The 14,931-nt window shown below is 46.6% G+C and overlaps 3 protein-coding genes across 3 annotated transcripts; 1 reads left to right on the top strand and 2 right to left on the bottom strand.

Annotated features, from left to right (window-relative positions):
- Nucleotides 1-7,144: 7,144 nt before the first annotated feature.
- N7471_010376 (BTB/POZ domain-containing protein) lies at nucleotides 7,145-7,534 on the bottom strand (the record flags this gene model as incomplete). Its single annotated transcript, XM_057283095.1, has 2 exons — nucleotides 7,145-7,442; nucleotides 7,491-7,534. The coding sequence occupies 2 exons, from the start codon at nucleotides 7,532-7,534 to the stop codon at nucleotides 7,145-7,147; spliced, it is 342 nt and encodes a 113-aa protein (XP_057132074.1).
- A 2,390-nt stretch (nucleotides 7,535-9,924) lies between these two features.
- N7471_010377 (uncharacterized protein) lies at nucleotides 9,925-11,964 on the bottom strand (the record flags this gene model as incomplete). The annotated part of the gene is made up of 3 exons (XM_057283096.1): nucleotides 9,925-10,343; nucleotides 10,402-10,926; nucleotides 11,004-11,964. 3 exons carry the CDS (start codon nucleotides 11,962-11,964, stop codon nucleotides 9,925-9,927), a joined length of 1,905 nt encoding a protein of 634 aa, XP_057132075.1.
- A 2,047-nt stretch (nucleotides 11,965-14,011) lies between these two features.
- N7471_010378 (uncharacterized protein) lies at nucleotides 14,012-14,397 on the top strand (the record flags this gene model as incomplete). Its single annotated transcript, XM_057283097.1, has 2 exons — nucleotides 14,012-14,247; nucleotides 14,295-14,397. The coding sequence occupies 2 exons, from the start codon at nucleotides 14,012-14,014 to the stop codon at nucleotides 14,395-14,397; spliced, it is 339 nt and encodes a 112-aa protein (XP_057132076.1).
- Between the last annotated feature and the right edge of the window lie 534 nt (nucleotides 14,398-14,931).

Consider the following 14,931-nt stretch of genomic DNA (forward strand, 5'->3'; position numbering starts at 1 on the left):
GATCCCACGCGGCAACTCTCATACATGCATGATCTTACGTACTGCCTCGCTTCTTAATCATCAAATTTGTTATATTCAAGTCTATCTATGGAGCAATGAGCGGTTGTATCCGTCATGCGCAGTTCGGGACCCGATGGTCCTCAAAGCGCCCCTCGTCGAAGCACAACATACATCCGGCGAAGGCCATGTTATATATCACGGTGGACAGTATTATGCCGGTCACTTGTACTATTGGATCCGGTACATGGCTCGTATATCATGTCTTTCATCTTGGAACAGGCCCGGAAGCATGACTGAGTTGATAATATCAAAGAGCAGCTTCACCATCGCACATTAAGGCCCGTGAGAGATGGTGCTGAATGAGTTCTGACTGTTGAGCATCAAGAATAACGCTTTGCGTAATTCAGTAATATGAAGTGTGCCTCGGATTTGGAAGGAATAAATCCCCAGCTGCGAAGTACTAACCGCTCTTTGCATAACTTAGGTTTATACCCAATTTGGATGGCTCAAGAAGCCCTTGTTGGCAGAGAGGGTGGTTAGTACTAGCGGCCTATAAGCCATGAGATTTTGAACATACAAGCACGCCTGTTGATTGGAGTATTTCCATAATACGCCGCGCAGATTCTCCTATCTCGTCTATCAAGCTATGGAGACTCATTGTAGATCCGGTGATGCTTTGGTATCCAGTGAATTTTGTCTCTATAGCGGAATCACAGTGTGGTATGTGAAAAAGGGTACCCTGCAGCCGTAAAAATTCGCGAAATGCCGTTTCCAGGTCAGGGGTAGTTTGGAGAGCGTCGCAACAGCTGGACTCATTCATACGGATAAAGTCCCTGAGTTTTGCGCAAATTTCGCGCGATTCTTTCAGCGTATAATTCTCATCTAGTCTCTGCGGGTAGTTCTCTTCAATCTCCGGGCCTGACGACCGACAGAACTTTTCTAGTGAATTTAAGGTACTGCGACATAATGCAACCTGAGCGGCCATCATGCATATAATGCTCCTTGGTCTCTCGCCGCGGAACATCTGCTTTATCTTCGAAGTAATATGTGATTTTCCACAATGGTTTATTTTTGTCAACCCTTGGAAAGGATGCCGAGTCAACGACTGACATATAGGGCCAATTTGGGCCCAATGAGATTCCTATTTCGGTACAGCACAACAAGGTAAAGCGCTCTGGAATTTGCTGCGGCTCAGTCGATAGATGCAGACAAAAGAGATTTTGCTAAATTTGGCCTATGGCTTGATTCATAGTAGATCACAGGGATGATTGACCTGGTGAGCTGGCTACTGTTATAGAGAGCAATATTGCGATATTGTGTTTGCACGTATATTCCAGGAAGCAATATATCATACAGAAGCTCATGTTGGCTCAATTCCTGCTACATACAATAGCGACCGCTTTCGCCTTCCATGTTGGACAACACAGAGGAACTGTTTCAAACCCTAGTCACATGCCATGCTAAGCCGAATATGGTTAACCTCGTATTGAAGGATCGCCGAATGGTATAATACCAAACGAAGCAAAGACGAAATGCCAAAGTATTGTTACAGCTCTAAGATTGTAGTACCACACTGACCGTCACGTCATTGCACTCTCACACAACATCCTAACTAACCGGAAGATAGCATGACGTCCCATCGCCTTTTATTTACCTTTGTAATTCGGCCATAAAGGAACTACGAAGCGACTCATCTGCATAGGGGAGCATAAGGCGATCAGTAAGGCGGGCTACATATCTTTAGTGCAGGACTATATTGTCAGAACAAGCTAAAACTGTATGGACTAGTATGCGTTTAGGACGAATGAGATCAAGCGGAACCAATTCAGGATAAAAAGAATGATTGATTAATTAGAAAACATGCGGTCGAGGGCAGGTTGAAATACCCTCGGAAAGTGACCATACTCGGTGGTTATTATACCGAGATTGCCATTTGAAATAGTTTACCATACAAAACATAAGGAAATGTGGGTTCCTGGGTAACCAATCGCTTGCTAGTGGTAAGATACCACTCCATGCTCTGACATATATTCATCAATTGCCCAAAACATGCAGCCGATCTATTGGGATAAATACACAAAAGTTGATGGCTCTCCAGATTCGATCCATTAAATAGGATTAGAAAACGATGCGGGAATTATCGGTACAGTATCATGCATATTAACTTAGTTAATTTTGTAGGGGATTGCTCAGGGCCCCACAAATCTTTACATAACTTAGCCAAAATTTGCTGTCCAATTTTGCAACTAAATTATATTATAAAATCGTGGTGTTCTCCTCGCCAGCCAGTGTTCGTGCTCGCTGGAACAACTCGACTGTCTCCTTTATGTACCTTGCCCTGACGTCTGTAGAGACTACCAAGGTTGTGGACTATCTGGAGAGTGGACGTAGGATCTGGACCTAATGCCTTCTCCTCGCCTACTAGTGCTCGCTGTTACATCACCTCTGCCTCTCTTCAGCTTGCCATGATCAGAGTAGAGATTCTCAAGGTTGTTGACTGTATTGAGAGTAGACGGTAATACTCCCGCCAAAGATACTGGCATCGTAGTACGCGACCAGCCAGATCCCTCTAGGAAAAACCACGCTTTAACATTATTAATTGACAGTATGTAATGGTTTACGAGCCCAGCGCTACCAGCTGTCTCAAATGCACAGTAAAAGTAATACAAAGTTGGAATCTGTTTGTTGCTATAGTCGAGCTAGCATGTGATGCTACAGTACTTGCAACAGCCATGTTTTGAGGTGCACAACTTTCAGATGGGCCACCAGGCTCCCAGGAACCGCGAGATAGCCAAGTCACGTCCAGACCTTTCGTCCGAAATAATTTCGTCTGGTCACTGAACAGAGCAGTGAGTGAGCAAAGATGAGCGGATGATTTTCTTCCATCACATTTCCGCGGTCTCAAGTTCCGACCAGATAGCCGACAAGGCGCTTACGACGTGTCACCGCATAACCCCCCACCTTGGTTCTAGAGATATATGCTGGTAATTTTCGCTCTTTTTGCACTCTATGAAGGCATCTCATGGGCTAAGTGAGCATTGCAAGCAAATACTATCACGTGTAATTCCTATATTCTGGTCTTGATTTCCTAAGACCTATCTTTCAACATGATGATACTACATAGCCATGTCAGCATCGAACGGACCTGTTACTGGAATCGAAGCAGCAGTTCAGCTTCAATGTCAGACACAGACTGGGAGCGAAGCTGACTATGGTTTCGAATTCCTGAAGCTCCGAAGCAAAATCACACGACAGACATACATTGCAAGACTCAAGAGACCTCATCACAAATAGAATAGTCACCTATTTTCGAACTCATCACAAAACCCCAGATGACCTGTCACTTTCAGAAGTGAGTCACCACACGTGTAACGAATCAAGACCGATCAGTATCCTGGAAAAAGCAATAACGAAGGTTAAAGGAAATTGGCGAAACAATACATTACCGCGATCCGTTATAACACATTAAGTTGTGGGCATTGCACAGGAGCTGGAGACAAAGGGGTTATTAAGATAGTTGAACGTGAAATGGCCGAGTAATCTGGGAGAGAAAAGGCATGTGCAATCTTCAAGTTAACATTGCCGATACTTGATTATTCAGGAACCTGCCACAGCCGCATTGTGCTGAACAAAGTGGACCGTGCTGAACAAAGTGAACGTGTGTTTTTGGCCGGGCGGCTTTGACCGGTCGTACTTTTGTCCACGGAAAGAGAAAACCGAATTTTTCGTGTTTCGAGGAGCGGAACCTTGAACCTCCCTTGGAAGAGCCAAACTTCGGTACTTGACCTTGGTGTTAGCCGGTGACAAGAAGCAATGCGTTTCTCCAATTCGAATAGCATGTTGGGGCAGGCCCAACAACCCTCAAGGGTGATGTCAGAAGCAATGCAGGTCCAGTCGCCTACGGCAGAGGCCAAAGGGCACAGGCCGGAAGGAGAAGGTGGTATTGAGACCCAATTGACATGTTAAGGCAGATTGGCTGACCTGCTATTGGCATAGCGTTTAAGCACTTTTATCAAAATCTCACCTTTCAATCTATCTTGAGTCGTTAGGATCCGCCTGAGAATTCCGAAGCTGAGATAAGGAGAATGCGGGGGGTACTTACGCTCGCTGGGAATAATTATGACGAACGCTTTCCGGCAAATGAATTCGTTCCAGATAGCTTGATCCGGAACTATGTCCCATATCTCCGGTCTCAATCAACACCAGTACCAGAAGTTGGTGGCTCGTCCGGTTGCTGGAAAGCGTTCGTCATAATTATTCCCAGCGAGCGTAAGTACCTCCCGCATTCTCCTTATCTCAGCTTCGGAATTCTCAGGCGGATCCTAACGACTCAAGATAGATTGAAAGGTGAGATTTTGATAAAAGTGCTTAAACGCTATGCCAATAGAGACGGCACCTGAGATATTGCTCTCGGGCTCATAACCTGTTCTTGTCAGAGGTCCCTCCCATAACGAAGTTCCCAGTAACTCAATTGAAAGTATAATTCAGACCTTTAGATCAGCTACATGAATGGGCTATCTATGATATGAAGCTGGTCTGGTCAGGAACCACTGATTACAGGACTGGCTTTCTATTATATCACAGATCAGATGAAGGCCCGAAAGTAAAGAGCCTAGGAGCCACGTCCTTTTGCCTGATCTTGGACTCTGGGATATGTTGAAGAGATGTCTGTTTTTCTATGGGATGAATTCAACATATTGCCATCGTCATCAAGCGTCAAGCGTGCTCTTGCTCGGGCCGGCTAGACAGAAAAGAAATCCCAGCAGAAAGCGAAGGAACAGAACCCTTAACTACGAGATTTCTACCAGCATGAACTATCCAAGTTTCGTTCGTACCATCTGGTCTTTGTTGATGAATCGGGATGTGATAAACGAGTGGGATACCGGCGGACTGGCTGGTCACCGCTGGGCGTGACACCAGTCCAAGTGTCCAAGTTTCACCAGGGTCAACGCTACCATATCAAACGTCTTCAATGCACAGAAAATTTGTTCAGTTGGTCCATTGTGGAGCCAGCCACAGTTGAGTGGTTGGGGGAGGGGGTGGTTAAGACCGGATTCAATCCAGCGCAGCCGAGACATTCAACATCAGTCTGGTTAAATCCGCTTGATCTCATAACAGTAGCCCACTCAATTATGTCGCGTAGAAATCGACGAGTTGTTCCAATTTGGACCCCCCGCTGAACGAAGAAGCCAGAGTCTGGGTCCTCAAGAATTAGTTCCAGATCTACGTGATTTTCCAAAGTCACTTGGCATATTTTCCGAAAATCGACTTTGTACGCCTCGTCGGTGGCGCGCGATTCCAACCAATTGCAGTATTCCCTTACAGCGGCTTCGCGGGGCCCGGGAAAAACGAGGTGCTCGTCGGATGAAAGCCTACATAGAGATGAAGTAATCGTAGGGGTGATCCCATTTCATGCGGGTAGAACATTAATGATGGTCGGAGGATATGGTGGCCCGGTTGTCAACATGTCAGTCTTTTTCGATTTCCTTCCGTCTGACTTTCCAGAACAGGCCTCGACGGATATCACTAGGGGAAATCATCATGACTGTCTAGGTTGCCACCACCGTCAACATAGTCAATCAGTCGTTCTACATGTGAAGCCCGCATTTTAGAGTGTTTCTTGTCCCTGGTATCCTCCCAGCATAAATCAGATTTGAGTGGGCATGAACGAACATCACATATCATAAGGTCATAAACAAGATCCTATGTAGCGGGTCGTCCGGTGGCTTTCTCTTCATGATTAACGAGCCTCCCGCGCTCTGCTACCATTCTGCTAGTTGCTGATACACAGCCTCTCTTTTCGACTTCTTTTGATACAGGCAAAGAAGGACCATCGTCATCGGCCCTGTAATTGAAGACAACCTCGATTGTGAGGATTTTTCACACACGAACCAAATTGCTCCATTTACTTAGCTGCTTTTCCACTGATTTCCAGTCGATAATAGAACGGAAAATCGTTCGAGGTTCTTCTGGCACCGGAAGTTCGCTTTGACGGTAACAGCCGTGCCTTCAGATCGACCTCGCTGGCTACTTTTCTTCTTCATTTGCAGCATTGCTTCAACGCTATGTACTTCTCGTCAAGCAACACGCAAACTTGACGATGCATAGGGTCATTTTACGGCCATCCAGGATGAGCGACGAGACTCGCCGTCATTCGTCCCCCTAAGGCCAGATTGGACAGACACTGGCGAAGAAAGATTCGGCAGACCTTTCCAACTACGAAGACTTGGTGAGATTTCTACCTCGAGGACCTATATAGGGCTTTCTGTATAGGCTTAGTGGTATAGTCGTGCAGTCCCCGCGACTCGTCAAAATTTTCCCAGTCTTCACTTTGGGCACCACTTATAGCATGCTTTGCGCGAACATACTCTAAATACCTGCCGGGTATTGTATAAGCCAATATGGTATGAGTGGTGAAAGACACGACTTACATCCACTTTAATGCCTGCTAATGTACTACCCTGTTAGAGCTCGCCTCCAACATCGGCGTGCCATCGCTGGCAAACTGCAAGCTTCACACCTCGTTGCTTGAAATTCTTACAGGAGAAAAACCTGTCAAATACTCTTCCAAATAACATGGGCCGTTGTTTCTCGGCCGCAGCCGAAAGCGTAGCTCAAGTCTACTTGATGGGCTACCACCATCCGAGACAATCTATCATTCCTTTTCATGATTTACTGGAGGCCTAGAAACAGATTGAATTTGCTGAAAAGACTCAATCTATGGATCCGACTGGATTTCTGGCGCGAACTTCTAGAAGCCCCAGCCTGTTTTTATATCCGCCCTATGTCCACTAATATAGTCCTCAAATGCGACCTTGCTAGCAGATTTAAGCTTGTCCAAAGCCATGGTTACCTCCCACAGGAGGTCGGCTCCAAAGGAAGGATAATCTTGGGTATCCTAGGAAAAGTTATGGTCCTGAACCCAAAGATATAATTCCACCGAGGCCGCAGCCAAAATGCGACGGACCGGGTGATTTTGAGGTAGAAGCGCGGCCGCGGCAACGTGTTTTTGAGAGAGGCAAGTAGGTGTTGGTATCCACATGTCTCGAGAAATAGTTGGACTGAGGGTTGGGATTGTCAATGAGGATCTGTCTGATATACCAAGCCATCTGGGACTCCAATCCGCTCACGTTGCATATGTCAGCTAGCCCACGAGCTCAATGGCCCCTGATATCTGAGCCTCGGGATTCTTTATATTGAATATCACCATACGGAGATACAACCATTGAATCAGGGCTTCCAGGTTCTGTTTCGAGACAATGCCATCCTCCCCTTTGAAAATCACTGTCTGCTGATGGGAATCTAGATACTGGTCCTCGAAGATCGCCGAGAAATATGACGACTCTACGCAGACCAGATCTTTCGAGATAGTATACTCGTCTTTGCTTGATTCAATGTTAATATTCACGTGAGGACCACAATAGAGCGGGAGAATCTTAGAGCTGTGTTCTATTAGACATGTCAACTTGCAGTAGCAACAATTCACTTACATTATTACAAAATCATTCGCACTCTTCTTGGATAGCTCAGTCATTCCGCGAGGTGGGATCTGTAATCAGGGGGAGGGCAAGGAGAAGACGTGTGCTAGGCGACCCAGCCTTAAGATGGGAAGCGATATAGTCAAGCCAAAATGTAGGAGAACACCCAGTGGTTTAGATCCGAGATGCATTGCGTGAGTGTGCTGGGAGATGCACTTAATCTCGACCAGTCGACAAATACATAACGTGATGCCAGTCAACATAGACAAGGGATGGCGGGTATGACACTGTCTCTTTCTATTGGGAGACTACCTGAAGCTTCTGACAGATGAAGACGACACTTGCATCATGTTTGCTGGATTTTTAACTTTCCTCGGCCATGACCCGCCACGAGATAATTGAAATGTGTCAATGAAAGTTGCTGCATATAAAAAGCCAGACGTAGTAACTAGATTATACCTCTGCGGACCTTGCATTGAATCAAGCTGTTAGCCCGATGCGCTTCATCACCGGGCTTTGGGTATGGCTTTCAGATAGGTGCGTCTTTCTGGTATTAATCTGCAACCTCCAGCTTCTTATCTTCTTATTTTCAGTTATTTACATCATGAAGCAAACCCACTCATGATAGATACGGACGTCCGTATAGACCATTTGATAGAAGAATCGATACAACCTCCCCCGTACTCCAGATTCCAGGACCACTGGGCATACAGCCTACGATGCATGAATTGCGGGAAACATCGTTCCCGCTCCTATCGCCGGTGGCACGAGTTGAATCCGTCCAAATTTCCTCGAGATGGGCTTTGCTCACGCCCACATTGTATCTTGTCACGGCCGTCATCGTATCACGCTCTCTATGACCTCCCTGCTGAGTTGCCTCCATAGATTATAATGTTTCCATTCCTTCTTCTTTGTTTTGACCATGATCAACATTGGTCAAAGTAAGACAACTTGCCAATATAACATGCAGCAACAAGCGCACTAAAACAGAAGTATAAGAGGAAATCGCCCTTCGAATCGGAACTATTGCATCCTCAAGACTTGAACATATTGAAACGGCTGGAATCACACCGTCAGAACAAGCGGGATATCTCTCATTCGTACCGTTGGTAGTACATATATATGGTGCAATGTCCTCTCTAGCTTTTGTATTCCTCCGTACTCTGTGCCAGGCTCTGAGGCTAGGGTGTCCGCTCATAGCTGAGTATGCTTTGATGGTGTGTGATAGATATGACATGCCTTAATAGCCTTGACTCTTACATACTCAGGTCAATTCGCAATAATACTGTTATTGTACAGTCATGTTAAGTAAATATTGTGTATTATTCAAGTGGCCATCATCGTAGTACTACCCGTGAGCACTTTCAAGTAAAATGAGCCTTCGGAGACCGGTTCTTTTGAATTTAGTTTCCGCAGACTGGAATTGCGGTCCAAGGATATACTTAAGAGCTCCATTAAAGAAAAGCCAGGCTTTAAATGGAAACCAGACAGCAGATCCCAAAATCCTTTCCCCTCAGCAACTCGCGTCTTGGCTCATACATCGACGTTTTTTGCAACCGTCGGCTAAAGGAGAGCCACTGCGTTTACGAGTAACCGGTTGAACTCTACATGGCGGACACTGCAGGTAGATCAGCTGCGTAAGTGATAGCGGAGCCCCGCTGATTGGGTGGGATGTTATTCCGTCAAGGGTAAGACCTATTTCAATAGGCACATCTAGAGTGCTAACGTAAATTGTGCAGTATAAAGGGCTTTTGTAGTGATGCGTCAGGGTATTCACAATAAAGGATGCATGCTCCAATTTCTCACCGAGCGACCGACAAATGTCCTTATCTTCAGGCCATCGGGAAAGAACCGCCAACCGGGCACGGTACTGTCCTAGCCGGGAGTCAAAAGTTGGTGCTGATCGCAAAGCAGTGTAGAAACAAGACGCAAGCATTGCAAGCTGTAATCGATGAGTACTTTTCCGGGCATTTGGGGAGTCCATGTAACGTTCCGTTTCCGTGGCTAGGTCTTGAAGCACGGCTGGATCATCCAGGGCAATTGGTAATTTTCTAAACGAAGGCTCCACGCGATAATGTTTGCCGTTCTTTTCGGCCTTATGGAGAGTGTTTGAGAACTTCCCATACATAGAGTCTGCGTCCACTGCCCTGCTCAAGCAACAACCCAATCTCGGAACCCATTCCGGGATGAGATACTTCAACCAGTTTCGTGAATGGCTCTTGTCGGGACTCAAGAATTGACCCGTACCAAAGCTTACAGAAAAATCTAGTAGACGGCTTCCTAGCATAGAAAGCTCGTTTAGCTCCATCATTGCCACCCAAGTGGGACAATTGGCAACGAAAACCCCATCCTGAAGTCCATTCACTGGCTCAAATATCAGTGGGGCGGCGCAGCTGGTGGCAATCCTATGTAGAAGGCAGAAATGTCAGCTCATCAGGTTTTGAAACTAAGTGTGGCCAAAATGACCAAGATAGTGGAAAACGCACGCTTGCCACAAAGGCAGTTCGAAAAGCTGCTGTGGTATGTGATCCCCGCTCTCAGCCTCGCGAAGTACATCCCCATAGGAGCGGAACAAGCAAAGTCTCGAGTCAAAAGTTGTCGATGTGATAGCTACGCGCACGACATCTTGCTTTGCTTCTATGATGCCCTCTCGCATCAAACCTTCACCAAAAACGTCCTTAAGTATGTTACAGAATACATTAATGTCATACTGTGCCCCAACCCTGTGGAGGCGGAGCAATCTCCTCACTAGGGCTATCATTCCACTTTTTTTGCCGAAGATGTCGTTTGCGGTGGAGCAAAACACCTCGATGCAGTACGACAATGGCCATTGCATCAGACCAAGCGCAGCGCTAATGATTGAGCCTGTCCATGATAAATGTAAGCTGGCCGTAAGTTTAAGAAAGTGGTTCGAATATCGTACCTGTACTTGTGCCGACTATCAGATCAAAGTAGTGATGAGCTGATAGTGCCTTCGGAAGACCCTCGGCAATACTTTGAAGAGCGATGAGCGAAACTATTCCTAGGACTCCCCCTCCATCAAAGCTGGCGACTCGATACCCGGCTTGTAATGGACGGAGCCGGACCTTCAAGTCCACTGGCGCGCCGCATGCCGGGCAGGCGCTGAAATGAGCTAGAGTTGGATATTCAGCATCATCGGGCTGGATCCCAGAATAATGCCATGCATCGCGCTCGCATATGCCATGGCCACAGGGGAACAAAAGCCAAGGCTGCATGTCCCATGGGCACATGCAGCACAATGATTCCCCTCTGACTTTTCGCAGCCCTATTTGCGCGTCACGCCAAAGATCCGGATTCTGCGGTCTCATTCGTGAAACCACTGCATCCAGAAAGCTTGTGAGACCCTTGCGGGCTATCCAGCCACAATCCCGAGAGGCATAGCACCATGCTTCGCTACACAACGGTCCGTATATGCTAGCGAAGAGCTCTGTATGAAGGAACCCTAAATATACCAGCATGATCTGGTGAGCTCGGAGTAGACATTCCTTGTAGGGTGTTACATACCATGCGGAAGAAGGTCCCCATCCTCCAGAAACATTCTTGCGAAGATCGGGGCTAAAGACACATTCAAGTCGATATCCTGGTCAGTGGCCCGGAGCCACTTTGCTAGGCCGTTCTGTTCCTGAATATCTTTACCAGGCCAGAACCGCCTTCTAAACGCCATTGGATACCACGTTGCCCCTGGCAATAGGGTGGCAATCCTCGGCGGGTTCTGATGACAGGCTACGAATGGTAGTTTTGCAGTGAGGTATTGCTCCAGTAGGTAGTTGATCTCCCCAAGGGTCCATAGGTGCCTTCTTTCACTGCGCATTTTCCTCATCGCCGTGGTGCATCCTTGGATGGCCGCCAGAAGCTCCGATAAATTGGTTCTTTTCGGGTCATAAGATCGCACGATCAAATGCTGGAACACTCGCGAAGTCCATTGAGAAGAACTTCCTTCTTTCTCAATCAAAGCATCAAGATATTTTTTTACGTCCGTTTCATCTACTTTAGTTCGCGGTGAATTTGTTTCAAGAAGGATGATCCACTGCAGCTCGGTTTGGGCTCTATCGGACTCGATACTTTCTCTAAATCTTAGCACGCTGTGAGCAGCCTCATCCACGGTTCGTGCTCTAATACATATAACGTCGCTGAACTCCAGACATAGCTGATGAAAGAATTTGGTAGTGAGCTCTGGGTTCACAGAAAAAGACCGCTTGGCATAAAGTGATGTTGGCTCGGGACTATTGGCCAGAGATAGTTGCAAAAAGTTGCATAGGGTATTTTCGCCTCGGACATCATGCAGTGATGTGTAAAGGCCAGGACCGTAGGCCTGTGGCTGTTCGTAGCCAAGGATGGTTAAGCGGGCTGGCTGGGACTTCAACAGCACGCTCTCAGTGTAGGGCTCATACAACTGAACTAGAGTGTTCAAGCTGTCCACATGGCAGTTTGGAAGGACGGCCCATGGTAAGATGGGAGGGGCCATCAAGTGTCAGCCAGAATGCTATCGGGAATTCTCTAGCTCTGAAAGTTGACATGACACTCACTTCATATGTTCTTTCCTGTAGCCTTCTGGCCCAAAAAGGCGTCTGCATTTCACTCCCATTATCACGCTTATAAATGACACTGTGGAGAGAAAGGACTGGGCTCATTTCTCTCAGAAAGGCGTGTCAAAGATGGTGCGCCTGTGTTGAGTCAAATTTGAGGGTGGTAAGGCGACGGTAAGGTTTCTGCCGGTGGCACATTTTCATCAATTTAGTTACATCCAGTACTTGCGCGAGGATTCCGTAGAAGAGTCAAATTTAGTCGCATACTTCCTCGCGCAATAGGGACACAGACGCTACAAAAGAGAAGAAGTAAAATCTCCTAGAATGCCAGCGGTCTCGAAAACCATGTACCACGACAACACCCCCTTTCTTTGTGCACGGATCGAGCTCCAACTGTGCTTCCAACCAAGCCTTTTCTGGTACGACCTCTAACAGTCGAGTCAATCAACAGCATATTTCTCTACCATCCACTAAGAAGCCAAACATTTTAAGTTTACAGAGTACTTCCGGCGTCTAATTACACGCTGCTGTAGACAGAAGTGCCCCTAAAGATATATACTTGCTAATGCAACAGTAAAATTATTAGACCGTATAATAGCCATCACACTTAAAACCTCCTCGTGATTCTTTAATTACTCCTCCTCTCACAAAGTGATCAAAATCTACAAGTTATGAGAATTCGGACTGACCATTCTGGATGGGACAAAGAGAGTACATTGTGGCTCTTTTCACGGCAAAGGGTACCGATCTTAATTGAACGGCATATATTTGTCGGTCAATACACTGTGGTTTTATTTTGCGGTTTGCTCTTTTGGTCATGGGTTCCGGAGCGGTTGACGTTAAGGTGACAAATAAGGAGCCAAATGTGGCCACAAGTCAGACTTGCCCTCAACTGATATTGTCTACTCTTGACAACATATTCTAGGAATGATTGGGTGGCGAGCGGATCCGTCAAAAGGCTGGCTAATCTGGAGTTCCTTGGTAAGACTCAAAGTTAGACGAACCACCAAAAGTTACTCTCGGTAGGCGTCGATTTTTTTTTCTTTTTTCTTTTTTACAATATTATTAAGTTTCGTATTGGTGTTGCATACAGTAGAATTCGAAAACAGTTTACCCCTAAAGGACACACACTTTGTTTCTTGGCTCGTACCCGACTCAGGTATAGTCTCTATTTAGAAAAGCGGTAAATTAACCTCCACTATAGTCTACTGTTGGTTACAGCTAAACCACACTAAGATAAGTCCCGTCTCGGGTACAGGCCGACAGACAAAGCGTGTGTCCCTGAGGGGTAAACTTTTTTCGAATTCTACTGTATAGTAGGTGTCAATGACTTATTTTTCCTGTCCTTCTGCGATTTTCTAATCTAATTTTAAAAGAAGGGCTTGAGAGAGGAGATGAGTCTATACGATGCATGTAGGGCGCAGTTGAACGAAGACGCGCCGTCTGCCTTGGCATACTTTTCGGAGGCCCTCACCGTGTGGTGAGGGCTATACGGGCACTGAGCAAATCAAATGGCATCTTTGTAGACTAATCAAGACGACAGAAAGATGGGCCAAGCCTAAAATCTACCTCGTTGCGCAGCGTGTATGCAAGAGACGCACGCTTTCTGGCAATGATTGGAAGTGCCGAGCGGCCCAGGGCAAGGGCTGCCCCCCTGACCGGAATGGATATTCCGGGAGGTCTATTCGTCGGGACTCATTTGGTCTATAAAATATAAGTCTTGTCCGCGGTATACCCAGCTCAGTCTGGCTGTCAAATGATACCAATTTTCCTCATTTCGCCTTGTTCATCTCTGCGTCTTTCGTCTCAGGGTCCGAGGTCATGCCGGTAATCCTTAATAATATACAACTCTACCATGGCCCTTCAAAGCCTGCAAAACCACCATATTTTGCTTTTAACAGCAACCAGAGCGGTTATAAAACCATGATATCGGGTGGGCAACCTGCATTCACCAAACCGGCCTCCTCGCCGACAGATGACTCCACAATGGCCACGACTTGGTTCCTTTCTCCGGCTGCCAATGCAGTAGATACGACGCATCAACACGCAGTTGGACCGGCTAATTTGTTTGACATTGAACTGGCGAGGCCCTGGGGGTGGCAACGCCATCGTCAAGCCCACGGGGTGGTTGCGACAGAGATGCCTGTTTTTCGCGCGACAAGTCCGACTATCACCACCAAGATAGCTCAGACAAAAAAATGCCCATTGATTGTAAGTTTAAGGTTTGAGCTGTTTTGCATTCCAATTAACTAATCTATTTTGAATATAGTTCCGTCCTCGTTCTCCGTAAATTCAAGAAAACGCATGGGGTTGGACGTTTCGGGCTTCTTCCCGAGATCCCAATCAAGTTGCACGAGTCCTCCACCGCCTAATCATTCCCCTTCTATCGCGGTGCGTTCACCAGTTTCTGCAAACTCGTCTTCTGGGACTAGGCAATTGCGTATGGTGGAAGATATTGAGCGGAAACAAAATCAGCCTTCATATTGTGCCGACTCTGAATCTGTCTGTCCAGCTCACACATGGGGCAAAGAACAAAAGCAACGTTCCGTGAGACCCGGAACTAATACCCAGTGGCAGAGAACGAAAGAGCCAATGGCTCTACTTTGTTTCTATGTCGTCACATTGCCAATACACGGTCTTAGTCTTGTTGCTCATTTGTTCTATCTTTCATAGTTGACAAAGCCATCTGGTCCTAGAAAAACCGAAACGCCCTTTCTTTCGCTTGATTTCACTATGCTAAAGTCTTTACCCCTCTGGCGAAGATTTCTCTCCTGTTCATCAGTTATAATGACATGAGTTCCAGTCAGGTATGGAATGGTCTGGTGCGCACTGATCGACTGACGTGCTCTTAGGGCAGCTTCATAATTTGTGTGGTTATAGCGATCGGTTTGAGTGATTTCAAAACA

The sequence above is a fragment of the Penicillium samsonianum genome (genome assembly GCF_028829775.1).
Source record: "Penicillium samsonianum strain IBT 33392 chromosome Unknown utg000006l_segment0_segment0, whole genome shotgun sequence".
Taxonomy (NCBI): Eukaryota; Fungi; Ascomycota; class Eurotiomycetes; order Eurotiales; family Aspergillaceae; genus Penicillium; species Penicillium samsonianum.